The sequence below is a fragment of the Camelus dromedarius genome, chromosome 12 (assembly GCF_036321535.1).
Source record: "Camelus dromedarius isolate mCamDro1 chromosome 12, mCamDro1.pat, whole genome shotgun sequence".
Lineage (NCBI taxonomy): Eukaryota > Metazoa > Chordata > Mammalia > Artiodactyla > Camelidae > Camelus > Camelus dromedarius.
This window is the reverse complement of record NC_087447.1, coordinates 63,830,039-63,843,960: the sequence shown is the minus strand read 5'-3', so window position 1 is coordinate 63,843,960 and position 13,922 is coordinate 63,830,039. Positions and strand designations below refer to the sequence as shown.

The 13,922-nt window shown below is 39.3% G+C and overlaps 1 protein-coding gene across 2 annotated transcripts in view; it reads left to right on the top strand.

The window, feature by feature from the left end:
* MRE11 (MRE11 homolog, double strand break repair nuclease) overlaps window positions 1-12,391 on the top strand; it is a 67,568-nt gene extending 55,177 nt beyond the window's left edge. The window contains exons 19-20 of one of the 2 annotated variants that reach the window (XM_010988899.3): window positions 5,313-5,406; window positions 7,513-12,391. In XM_010988899.3, the coding sequence (XP_010987201.2) occupies window positions 5,313-5,406; window positions 7,513-7,569 (151 nt within the window). In that variant the 3' untranslated portion in view covers window positions 7,570-12,391. The remainder of the gene's footprint in view (window positions 1-5,312; window positions 5,407-7,512) is intronic. The other variant, XM_064492827.1, reaches the window with a different exon arrangement.
* Window positions 12,392-13,922: the final 1,531 nt, after the last annotated feature.

The window sequence follows — 13,922 nt, the reverse complement described above, 5'->3', positions numbered from 1 at the left end:
TTTGAAAGGGTAATCAGGGAAGGCCTCTGGAGGAGGTTACATTTAAGCTAAAATTTTACTAAAAGAGACTTGGCCTTGCAAAAAGCAGAGGGAAAAAGCACATGCAAAGACTCTTGAAGAAGAGCACGCTTACTGTAATTTAGGAGCCAATGACTAAAGGGTGGTGGAAAAGGAGGTGGTTTGAGATGAGAATAGAAAAGAGAGGCAGGAGAGAGAAGCATGATGAAGCAGGAGCAGGTGAGCAGGGGAGGGAATGGGGACTCTGTTACGAATGCAGGGAAGCCAGGGGAGGATTCTGAGAGAGAAGTGGCCCCATTAGACTGATGTGTGTAAAAGACCCCTGTGGTGCAGGCTGCCTCTGAAGGAGGGCGCAGTAGGTGGTCCCGGTGAGAGAGGTGATGGGGGCATGCACCAGGGCGGTAGCAGGGGAAGTGGAGGGAATAGGCGGTTTCAGGATATACTTTGGGTGGATGTGACCAAAGCTGGGGATGGCTTGAAGATTTGGAGTGAGGGAGAATGAGGAATCACAGTTGGTTTTCAGGTTCCCTGCTTGAGCACCTAGGTAGTGCCATACACTGAGAAAGACAGAAAAGAAAAACAAGATTTTTATAAGGCATGATGGGCAGATAATCAAAAGCTCTGCTTTAGATGTGGAAAATTTGAAATACCTGTGAAATTTACAAGAAGGGAGGTTACAGGCGATTGGATATATGAGTCCAGAGCTAAGACAAGGTGTTGGAATGATCCCTAAGTCAGTTCTCAACAGCTTATAACTGATATTTAAAGCTTTGGAATGGATCAGTCATCTTGGAAGAGAAGAGAGGAGAGACGGCTTGTGTTCTGATCCTGGGTTTCCACTTTTAGAGCTTAGGTCAAGAAGAGTCACGAGCAGCAAGAAAAACGCAACGACAACCAGGAGGGTATACAGTTGCTGAAGCCAATGCTGGCCTTTGTAGAAGGAGGGGAAACTACCGAGATGGGTCAGATGCAGGTCACTGTGTGAATTTGAGGAGGGTAGTAGAGGCTAATTGAGGTCGTGAGCTCAGATGAAGATTTACTTGAATTTCTCAGGCCTGAGTTCCATGTATTAAACAGGACCCCTTTTGTTCTAGCTGATAGAAACCTGACTCAGATCCCCTTAGCAAAAAGGAGATTCATTGGAAGAATATCAGGACATCTCAGGACATTGAAGGAAAAGAATCCCTTTCTAAGTGCTTGTTCTTGTCTTTGTAAATTAAAATACAAACAAAAACAGGTCTAGCTCCCTGAGGTGTTTTTTGTTTGTATTTTTGTTTTCTTTCTAGCAGTGAATCAATGGTTGAGAGGAACCTAGAAGCTTAGCTTGTATGAGGTCCTTATTTTTCATTATTGGAACTAGTGAAAGTACTGTTTTAGTATGTTTGACATACACTAAGGGTGTTGAAGGAAAAATGTCTTGGTTGTGTTACCATTTGGCATTGTCTGCTCTTCAGTAGAATAAGTGTTGGCTTCATAATTACTTACGAGGTAATGATAACTGAACTGTTCGGCACTCCTGTTCATCGGGCATTGTTCTGAGCCTTTTACATATGAATTAATGGTTGGTGCTCACAGCCACTCCAGGAGGTAAATATGCTTCTAACTGTATTTCCCTCGTCTTACCTTGGAAGAAAGTAGGGTGTGGTAGTCTCAGTAGCTTACCTGAGGTCACCCAGCTAGTCATGTAGCCAGGTGTTCTGCCCCAGAACTCATCTCTCCTGTTGCTTCTTTTCGTAATAGTTGGAGTCCCAGATCTTTGTGCATGTAATAAGAATCATTTAAATGAAGAGAGGCAATTTAGAAATTAACATTTTGGCAGGAAATATGAAACCAGCCTTGGCAGATTTGTGTTTCTGGTGACAGCAACTGGGTGACACAATTTAGGCTGTTTTGGAATAATTATTTAGTAATGGCATGGTTTGTATAGTTATTTCCCTCATAATTTGAAGTATTTAAGTTCTGCCACTTACTCAGTATGGACCTTGTGCAAGCTTCTTGACTTCTGTATCTCTGTGTCCTTGTTTGTGAAATGAAGATAGTAATATTCACCCCAAAGGGTTATTTTGAGACTTAGGCGAGCTCATATTTATGAAGTGCTAAGTACGGTACTTGGCACATAGTAGCACCTCTATGAGTGCTTATTAAATAAATAAGAGGCTTGGGAAATTGAACAGGAGTAAGAGGAAGAATGCTAAGCAGTAAAAGCACTAATATTCTTGGCAGTTAACTTTAAAAACAAAATAACTTCCAGCTGTAAAATTCCCTTCTGCTGGATTGGCATTGGAAATACACCCACTTTTTTTTTTTTTTTTTTCCTGGAATTGTTCCAAACGCTACCCTTGTTGTCATGGGGATAAGAGGACCCTTCCAGATTTGATAGAGCTGCCAGACAGTATCCACCCTCCCCTTAAAGCCCCAGCGGGAGAAGACCTGTCCCCACTGGGCCAAGTGGGAGGTGGGAGAGGGGAGCTTGAGGGGACTCTATTAGACATGCAGTGGGGAGAGCTGACATTTGGGGGGCATCTTTTACGTGCCAGGCACAGCATGTGTCCAGTTTAACATGTTATCTTACACTTTTTGGGGGTGGGGGAGGATTTATGTTTATTTATTTATATTAATGGAGGTGCTGGGGATTGAACCCAGGACCTCGTGCATGCTAAGCACGCACTCTTACCACTGAGCTATACCTCCCCAACATGTTATCTCATGCTCGTAATGGTACTACAACTGACGTGATGGCTGAGCATCTCTGGAAAGGAATTCTGACTATGGCTCCAAATTATACTTATACAGAAATGGAGAAGAGGTACAGCTCCTGGCACTCAATTTAATACAACCCCCTTGCCTTATTTTTGAGCCTTCCGCGTGAAGCTAATCAAATTAAAGATTTTTTGACATCCAGAACAAAAAGCCCATTTATTTGACCCAGCAGTCAAAATAGTATAACCATTCTTCCTTCTCACCATGGATTTCTTTTTTTTAATGTGGTTTTTTTCAATTGGAGAGGAGGTAATTAGCTTTAGCTTTATTTATTTATTTAATAGAGGTCCTGGGAATTGAACCCAGGACCTCATGCATGCTAGGCATGCACTGACCACTGAGCTCTACCCCACCACACACTGATTTCTAAGAATGGGGGACCTCTCATAGACGAGATCTGTAGGTCTGTGGGGTCCTCTGGTGCAGAATTGAGACTCCTGCTATGATCACATGATCAAATGAGCCAACATCTGGTGTAGATGCCTGGCTTGGTTCTGGGGCACCATTGGTTATTTGTCTGGGGAGACATCAGCAAGCAGAGCCAGGTCTCGGTGGGTGCTTCTTTCTGTAACGGCCTCCACCCCCAGCAGCAGTGCACGCCTGCCTTGGCCGGCCTTGGCACTGTGGCTTTATGCCCTCAGTGATCTGCTTCCTCCTGTTGACAATGCCCAGTTCCTGCTTAGGTCAAGTACAGAGAGACAGGGACTTCCGAGACAGGTCTGTTGATAAATTCCTTGATCCTCTTCCTCCAGAGCTGTGTTGCTCTTCAAGTTTGCTAATAAACACATCCTCCTGTCCTTTACTTTTGTGCCTAAGAGCCCGTGGATTTTTCTGTCTCCTTTTGACATAAGACCTTTTGACTCTCAACTTATTTGTCCAGATAAGACCTTCAGATATATTTCTTTTGCTACAATAACATCCCAAAGCATGGTAATAAATTGTTGGCTAAGAATTCACACTGCTTTCATTTAAGACAGGATTTGGCAGACTTTTTCTTAAAGGGCCAGGTGGTAAAATTTTAGAGCTTGCAGGCCAAGAGGCAAAATTGAGGATATTATGTAGGTACTTACATAACCATTTAAATGTACCCATTTCAAAATGTGTAGCCATTCTTAGCTCACAGGCTGTAAAGAACAAGCAGGCTGGATTTGGCCTGCTAGCCAAGTTTGCTGGCCCCTGTTCTAAAAATTTTTTTAGTAACAAGACATAGGAAATGAGTTCCATTATTACAAGTTAAGCTTCATAAAAGCAGATTCATCATTATCTTGCTTACTGATATTTAGCAGGGCCTGTCATAGTACCTGGCAAGGATCAAGCACTCAGTAAATATTTGTTACTCAATTTGGACTGAACACAAGTAGTATTAACAGTGAGGCAACCCTAGGAAGGGGTGAGCCTTTCCTAAGATCCTTTTATCCTGTTATAGAAACATAACTGAGATTTGAATTAAAATATTTCAATATTGAGAAAACTCTAATTCTAAAAGATATAAAGAAATATGCACCCCAGTGTTCATAGCAGCACTGTTTACAATAGCCAAGACATGGAAGCAACCTAAAAGTCCATCAACAGATGACTGGATGAAAAAGATGTGGTACACTTATACCATGGAATACTACTCAGCCACACAAAAAAATGAAATAATGCCACTTGCAGCAACATGGATGGACCTAGAGATTATCATACGAAGTGAAGTAAGTCAGAATAAGAAAAACAAATAGCATATGATATCACTTACATATGGAATCTAAAATATGATACAAATGAACTTATTTGCAAAACAAAAACAGACTCAGACATAGAAAACAAACAAATGGTTACCAAAGAAGAAAGGGAGGGGGTGAGGGAGGGCTAAATTAGGAGTTTGGGATTAGTAGATACAGACTACTATATGTAGTATAGATAAACAGGGTCCTAGTGTATAGCACAGGGAACTGTATTCAATATCTTATAAAAAACTATAATGGAAAAGAGTATGAAAGAGAATCTAACTGTGTGTATATACATACATATATACGTATAACTGAATCACTTTGTTGTACACCAGAAACTAGCACAGCATTGTAAATCAACTACACTTCAATTTAAAAAAAAAAGTTCAATGTTGCCATAGTTTTCAGGGGTGGGGGATGGTAGTAGACACATGTTAATATATGCTAAGAATGATTATGATATAAGCACGCATCTGTTTAGTGCTTGATGTGTGTCAGGCACTGATCTAAGTGTTTAAGTATATTAACACGTTTAAAGAGTTATTATCACCCTCATTTTACAGGTGAGGAAACTGCAGCACAGAGAGGCTGAGTAACTTGCTTGAAGCCGTGTAGCTCGTAAATGGCAGAACTGGACATTTACTAAGGACGCAGACTGCAGAGTCCTCTTCCCCACCACTAAGCTTTTCCTGCCTCTAATGTAGATCGAAGGAAACGTATTAGTTATTTTTATTCATGGCTGCTACTAAAATGAAAAACTTGAAAGGCTCCTGTGCTGAATTCTTTGGTCCATTTTCTCTGTTTTTCTCATGTTTGCCTCAGGTGGTCGAGCACTTCCAAGTCGAGCACTTCCAGGTTGAGCAGAGGCGCGTCCCAGAGCCAAATCACTAAAGGGGTTGATTTTGAATCAGATGAGGTAACAAAGTAATATGTTCAATCTTAACGATTTTTAACTGTTTATAAAATCTGAATAGGGACTGTAAGTTCATTGCTGAAAATTATTTCTAAAAATACTTTTTTATTGACAACCTTCCTTTGAACTACAGTTAATGTTGAGTCAGTTCATACCATCTGTTGAGTGAGTGCCCGTTGATGGAAACTCCTCCGATGTTAAAGGCCTGCAGACTTCTAACATAATATTCACTCAGCTCTTCTTTAATTTGCCCAGTTAACAGTAGGATCAGGATAGTTTTGTCAGCTTCTGTCATTTACATTTGGAGAGATGATGATGATGATGATGATATCGTAAAAGCTTTTAATGTTACTTTATAATAGCAAGTTGATTAAATACACGCTGTACACTCTACACATTTCATATGTTAGATGGTACATGGTAGGGATTTTCAATTTTGGTAGAAACACATGGAAGCTACCATCTTAACCAGTTTTAAGTGTACAGTTAGTTCACTGGTGCTACGTATATTCACATGGTTGTGCACCAGATCTCCAGGACTTTTTCATCTTCCAAAACCAAAACTCTGTACCTGTTGGACAGCGTCTCCCTGTTCCCCCGTCTCCTCGGCCCCTGGCATCCACTCTTCTACTCTGTGTCTTTCCGATTCTGACTAATGCTTCATGTAGGTGGAACGCTACAGTATTTGTCTTTTTGTGCCTGGCTTATTTCACTGAGTGTAACGTCCTCCAGGCTCATCCCTGTTGTAGCAGGTGACTCACCCCTTTGATTTTGAGCTTCAGCTGCTGCTGTCATGTTCCCTGGGTCCCAGCTGTGATTTTGAAACAGCTTGAGGAGAAGACTCCCCAGAACTCAGGCTGCAGAGAAAACGAGCTCAGTCTGCCTGTTAGATACTGACATGTTGCCTCCAGGAGGGGAGTGAACAGCTGACCTGTTTGTTAATTCCAAAGCATTAGATAGACATGCGCTTACATGTTACCGTTAAAAAAGTTCACATATATCATGTTAGCTGCAATGAAGAACTATTAGCAAATTCTCTATTATACTTTCATTTGGATTTATCTCTGGTTTATTATCAAGTTCTGCCTTTTATAGTAGGAAAAAATGAGTCAATAAATGAAAACAAATTAGTATTTCTCAAGGCATCCACATCTCATTAGAGGCAGCTAACTTAGTGAGCATTTGAATGTGTTAATATCACAAACAAAGCCTAACACCAAATAATTATCCCTTTTATCAGTGTCTTAAAAGAAACAAGTGAAAAAGGTACAAATTTGCTTTCTCTTTTGAATCAGTCATAGAGGATGATTTTAGGTTGTCCTCATCAAATTATGTCTTTTGGGCTAGTCTGAGGTTTGTTAGTTTTCATTCTCTCTAATTAAATCCCTGGTTAACACCTAATATTCTTGTCTAGTCTTACTGTGCATGTGAACTACAGCCCAGCAGCCTGGGAACTCTTTGAAACTCAAATAGTCCATCTACTTCTTTTTGCAAAAATGTTTGATAGATTGCTTTGCTAGGTTGTTTCTTGCATCAGTCTGAGAGTAGCTATTTATTTCTAGCATTAAATGGGTAATGGAAATAAAAATTACAGCTATTTCTGAATTAGGTCATGTGGCTTCATTATTTTTTCGGCTCTGAGTTTCTAGAGCATCAGATACACAGTTATAAAGTATAAATGAAAAAAAACCTTTAAAAACGTAATAGAAATGACTTGAAGAGTTTTTGTTTTTTGGGGGCTTACCCACACCTTATTTGCTTTTATTAAGGTGAATAATTGAGAGAAATTATATATATATATATGATCTGTTTTGTGGGTATATATACACACACACATAAAGAGCAGGATAAATTTTTGTTTTTACTGCTCGGTAAGAATTTAATTGGACATTTTCATTTTAACAATAAAATGGCTACCAAGGAAGGGAGGAAGAGAAAAACATTGACAAACTGTTCATATTTACAAGGAAATAGAAAAGTGAAAGTCTGCCCCATGTGAAAGGAGTAAATGGCTCTTAGTGGTATTGTTTTGCCCATAAGAACTTCTGTCTTGTTTCAGTGAAGCGTGGAACGATCACTGACTTATTTACCATTTGGATGTCATTTCAGGACGATGATGATGATCCTTTTATGAACCTTAGTTCTTTAAGAAGAAACAGAAGATAATGTGTTTAATGGCAGTTGGAAGTTTTCAAGATTCAGGAAAAATCAAAACATTGCAAACCAAGAATTTACCAGTTGAAGATTTTTTTTGAGTATTGCTGTTAACTGAAGAATTTGAATGAGTCTTACTTCACAGAGAAACCAACATATAAAAATTTATGTTTTTGAATATCATTTCCTGAACATGACTCCATTACTTGAGAAACTTCCCAGCTCGAGGCCATTTTCCAGCATAGGTTCTCCTTATTTTTTTAATCTGGATGTTAACATCACCTGCTCTATAAATGCTCTATAAAACTTGGAATGTTATTTTCCTGTCTCGTATTAGTATTTATGTCTTACTGGTGAGAGCTTTGCTTAAATATTCTTGAGTAAAGACTGAAATGAACCTACCATTATACACTTGTGCTTCACAATCAAAGACTAGGTTAGTATTTTAAGGTGGTTACATTTAGCCAGAGTTGAGGAAAAGAGATTATAGAATCTAACCCTTTTTTAATTTTAGTATCTAGACATCTTGGATTTCCTGAAGGTAAAACAATATATGAAACGGTGCCTAAGCTCAGTTTGTTACTGAGTATATGTTCTTTTTTCTGATGTCTGTGATAGTATTAGTCAGAGACTTTGAATGATTATATATCCCTTATACTTTGAATAATTAGATATAAGTTTGTATTAAGAAATCAACCATCTCAGTTGCTGAGTTTTTTATTCCAGTTATAGCAGATTTCAAAAGATTGTGTTCCCACTGAATGGTAGTAATTTTATCCATTATTTTCCATTATTAATATTTCTCTCTCTCATCTTTCTAGGAGGAAAAGGTTAAAGGTTAAAATAATATAACTGTACCTTCTTAGAAAATATTGAAGAATTTTTATTTTTTTTGATAGAGTGGTCAGTTGAACCTTATGGTTATATTAGATTAAAATATTGAAATATAACCTCTGTGGATTATCAGTGCCAGGATTTCTCATTAATAATATTTTATCTTAACATTGGGCACAGGCAGTTTCAGGAATCTTCGTGCAGCAGTTCATGTTACATTCTCTTACCTGTATTCAGGGGGACGTTAGGAATTTGACCCCTTCAGACTTAAATTCAACAGTCCCACTCTTTAAAAAAAGACTGTTAAAACACCCCTGAGAGTCTTCCTTCTGTTCATCTTACCATGGAGCTTAAGGTAAGCTCCTTAAGGACGTAATTGATCTTGGTGGTCAAACAGCCTGACATTTCTTCATCTGCGGGAACAAACACTAGACTGAGTGATACTCCTGATTATTAGCAGAGTCATATTTCGAATGCCAAACCATAACAGACAACATTCACATAGTGGCCACCTCTATATTGTAGCCCTCTGAAAGGCCCTATGTCAAAAACTGTGATATAACATTAGTTTCTTTAAAAATGTGTTCTGTAGCTCACTTGAGCACAAGGATTATTAGACGGTGGTGTTAACTCAGCAGAAGTCGCTGTTCTGTGAAATAGTCTCAGGTACGTCTGCCCGCATCTTTAATATTCCCAGTATTTGAGTGAAGCCAAAGTGAAATCAGGAGTAAGAGTTGCCATCCTTGGTGGGTGGACGCCAGTCCGGGTGGTTGTCTCTGGGCGATGCAGCGCTACCCCTGCCCAGGGCAGATTCCGCTAATGGCTCCCCTCACCTGCCACCTGCCGCCAAGCTGGCGGGGTGAGGGGCGTGTGAAGGAGACGGTCACTGAAGCATCATGACAGGTTCCTGAGAAAAAAAAAAAATAAGGCTTTCTCCCTTTCTAAAAACTGCTCTACAGCATGAAAGCGGTACTAAAAGTGATGCAGTTAGCTCCTGGGAAAAGTGATTCCACGGCAGCAAGAGAGGGTGAAATTCTCCTCAGGTCATTTTGTGGATACTGTGTGTCACTTCCTGGAAAATACAGTAAATGAAACTTGAAAGAAAAGCCTTTTTGATTAATAATTGTCATGCAGTTAAATATGCCACTTATCTCTGGTATTCTGCATCGATGCAGTGAGGTCTAGGGTTTTGGAGACAGTTTTCAGACATGCTGGCCTAGGTGTATAGGGGTGGTTCCAGACGATTCCAGAGTCCCTGCAGTTCCCTTGGAGGCCAAGAGGGCAGTGATGAGAACATTCAGAGGGAAAACTACTTCCATCATTTACCAAAGAATATATCTCTTCCTGCTGTTTGTTCTACATCAAAAATACAATAGTGCATTTACAAGGTTAAGACTGAATTGTAGTTTTAGGAAATGCTAGGAAATAGAACTGGTACTTCAGGCATTTAGCCATATGACTTTTAATTCGGGCATATATTGGATATTTTTTCCCCTAAGCTTTTAAAATTATGATGTACAATAACAGAAAAGTCATGTGGTTTAACCAATAATTATAAAGTGAGCCTTATGGTATCTCTGTACACATTAGGAAGCAGAATTTCACCAGTGCCTCGGAGCCCACCACGTGTTCTGGGAAACCAGTCCTGACTTCTGCAATTCACAAGTTCTTACTCTTGCCACAGGGTGGTACTTCCAAATATAAAATTAAGAAGTCAGTGTAGTTTTGCAGTAAATTGGGAACCTATGCAATAATACTAAACCTATGCAGTAATACCAAAGTTCTCTTTCTAATTTTATATGTAAATTGCTTTGCATATTTCACCTGGCCCAGCCTGTTACTAAGGAAATTGCCAGTTTGAGAAATTTTACCTATAAAGGTTCAGGAAGAAGATGTTTTATGTTTTAATAAAGAGAAGAACTCTTCACTAGAAGAATGGAATTAAAGTCTCCCATTGTAAAATTTTTCTGTTGAAATTTACTGCATTAGAAAATAACCTTTCCCCAATGTAACCTCACGTCCTTTCTTGTGTCTCTTACAGGTTTATTGCACAGTATTTTGTGGCTTTTTGAAGGTAACTTCTATTAGGATTATTACAAAAGTTTTATAAAGATTTGGTTTTTTGAGTCCAGAGAGCTTCCATATTCTCAATGAAAAATGTCCACATTTGATCATTTGCTTATTCATTCCCTTGTAATATTTCTGAACTTAATGTTTCATAGCTAAGTCTGAAAATACAGCAATTTATCTTGATCTCTAGGAAGTCAGTTCACATAACTTGCTATTGCCATGCAAATTTGTATATTCCTACCATGACTGATTGCTAGATCTGATTTCAGCTGTTTAAATTGTAAAGGCAGTGCATATTTATTCTTCAAAATTGAGACACTGAAATCTTTATCAAAACATGTTTATATAGGGAAACTATAATCCTCTCCCCAGACATAACCTCTCAACAATCAGCTACGTATTTCTCCAATTACTTTTGGTATGACTGCTAACAAATATTGTTGAATTAGAACCCCAAATCATATAGTCAAATATGTTAATCACCACCTCAAAGGTATATGTTCACCTTGGCACTTACCTAGACATCCTGATTTTTCCATGTCTTCTTTATCAGACTCTTTTCATGAAACCATCATTGTCTGTTTTGAAGGATAATTGCACTGCTCTCCAATGTGTAATTTAAATGTTACCACTCAATTTGGGTCAAATAGAAGAATATTTATTTAATCTGTGTGCCTTGACGTCATAAATGGCAAAGTGAGATTCAAAGGGCTCTTAGCCGGTGATTGCCTATAATAGTTGATTAGCGGAAAGAAACAAAATGAGCATTAGGCTGGTGTGTCCAGGCCACACTCTGTTCTGCCCATCAGAGCCACTGCCGTCCTGATGACTCATGTGCAGCTACCAAGCACTAGTGCCCGAGTGCCCTCGACCTCACTGCCTGTTTAATTTCAAGACTCTCATGGTTGTTATATTTAAAAAGCACTATTTTCTCCACTATAAGATTATAAAACTAACTTCAGTCTACCTATTATTGCATTTGAGCTGATTGTGGGTTGTATCTGGACTTTGAGCAAATTTTGCTAGAGGCAAAAAGCCATTCATTGCCTAATGGCATGAAAGGCGGACTGCATATCTGCTGGTTTTTGGAGTCTGGAAATAGGACTCATGAAATGACATCACTCCGTCCAGCATAGATACACCTGAAAGCACCCAATGGTTTATCATCCCCCAGTCTTGATTTCTGAGGTTATTAATAGTGCTTTACAGCCAGCTCATGTTTCTTAAACTTTTAATTTGGAAATAATATCAAATATGGAGAACTTGCAAGAATAGCAAAGAGCTTTTTACCTTTCACCTAGATTCACCAACTTTTAACATTTCACCATTTAAAAAATTACTCTCTTTCTGTGTGTATGTTCCATGCATATATATTCATTATAAACATGAGCATGCACACACTTACATAGAGCTTTTTTTTTCCATCTTTTGAGAGTAGGTTGCAAGGGTTAATGTTCCTTTACCCCTTAATACCTCAGTGTATATTCATGTGTCCTCAACTTACTCCCTTCCGCATTCCCTCATCCCTTTCTCCTCTTTCTTTCGCACCACGTGGTGTCTGAGATACATCCATGCTGCAGCATGTGTCTGTACTTTGTCATTGCTTATAGCAGTTTCCACTGCCACCAGCCACTTTGGAGATAGTCCCAGGTACTCCATATCCTTGCAATACTTGGTATTGTCAGTCTTTTTAATTTTAGTCATACTGGTAGATGTAAAATTGTATCTTACTGTGGCTTTATTTTCATTTCTCTGATGACTGATGATGTTGAGGAACATTTCAAATGTTTTCTGGCAATTTTGATACCCTCTTGTGACATGTGTACTCAGATATTTTGCCCATTTTTGAATGGGTGGTCTGCCTTTTTCTTACTGATTTCTGAGATTGTATTTTATATAATTCCTTTGTTGAATATATGTGTTGCAAAACCTACAGTCTGCGGCTTGCCTTTTGTTCTATAAATGGTGTCTTGTTGAACAGAAGTTCTTAATTTTAACAAAGTTCAATTTATCAATGATTATAGAGGAAACCATTCTCTACCCTAAGGTCATAAAGAGATCTTCTGTGTTATCTTCCAGAAGCTTATCTGAGTTGCCTTTCATATTTAACTGTGCAGCGCAGCTGGGGATTGATTTTTACATGTGGCCTGAGATAGGAATCGTGTTTCATTCTATTCCATATGGAGATGCACTTGCCCCAGCACTGCTGGTTGAAATAACCCTTTCCCCTTACTCTGCAGAGCTGTCTTAGTCATCAAGAGACCCTATATATACATACAGTTCTGCTTCTGAATTCCTAATTCTGTTCCACTGCTCTATATGGAATTAATTACTCCAGTTTTATGTTGAGCCTTTTTACTTACTAGAACAAGTCTTACTTTTTTGTTTTTTTTTTCTTTCAAGAGTACCTTGGTAATTCTTGGTGCTACAAATTTTGAAGTAAATTTTACAGCTGTATATAGAGCTTGTGAGCTAATACAAGAGTTTAACAAAAATAACTGACTAGTTTCTGTTTGGTTATAAATCCTAACTGTTGTCAATTGTAGTTGATTTAATTTAAACCTTGATTTTATTCCGAGGCTTAACTAGACATCTTTGACAGTCAAAGAAACCGATTTTGGTTTAGCAAGAGCTAAAGCTTGCTGTGTGAGATTAGGAGAATATCCTCTTCTTGCTGGCATCTTTGTTTCCTACCTGAAATGTTCTTGCCTCATTTACCTGGCCTAGTGCCCGTTCGTGACACAGCCCAATCAAGGAAGGGGAATAATGTTTCTCAGGCCCCCACTTCACTCACCTTCCCTTCCTCCCACTTGTTTAAAGCATGTGCTGTTTTCCCCTCCTCTCTTGAGACCATTCCTCTGTTTACAAAGCAACCAATCTGGGCTCCCTTCCCGTTCTTATCCTTGCTCCCCAACCCCCTGTCTCTCCACCCACTAGTTTCCTTCTGTCTTTATTTCCACCCCCTGAACAGCATCTCCTTGTATTCTGCTGGAGCCCCTTCTCATCAGGTGCAGCAGGTGCTTTGAAGGGAATGCAGGAAGGGGGAGAGTGAAGGAGAGAGCTGTTTATTCAGTTGCTCTTCCACGCCAAGCCCAGGTGTATATACACACTGTCATTATTTCATTCATAACAACACTATGAAGTGGGGATTATTACCCTTTGTTAATAGCCTAAGAGCACACAGCTAATAAATGTACAGCTGAGATTTAAGTCGAATTCTACCTGAATCTAAATCTTGTTCTTTCCACATAACCACACTGCCTCCCAGGAACTGAGGCATGTCCTGACTTATAACTTAAAACGTGAGCCTCAAATCCTGACGCATCTTTGAGCAGAGACGATACAGAAGAGAAGGGCAGAGTGCAGGGGAGAATGTGAGTTGGGGCTCAAGGTGGTGACTGGCCCAGGCAGGGTGAAAACCTGGAGGAGTGCTTTCCCTGGGAGAGAGACATTTCAGATGG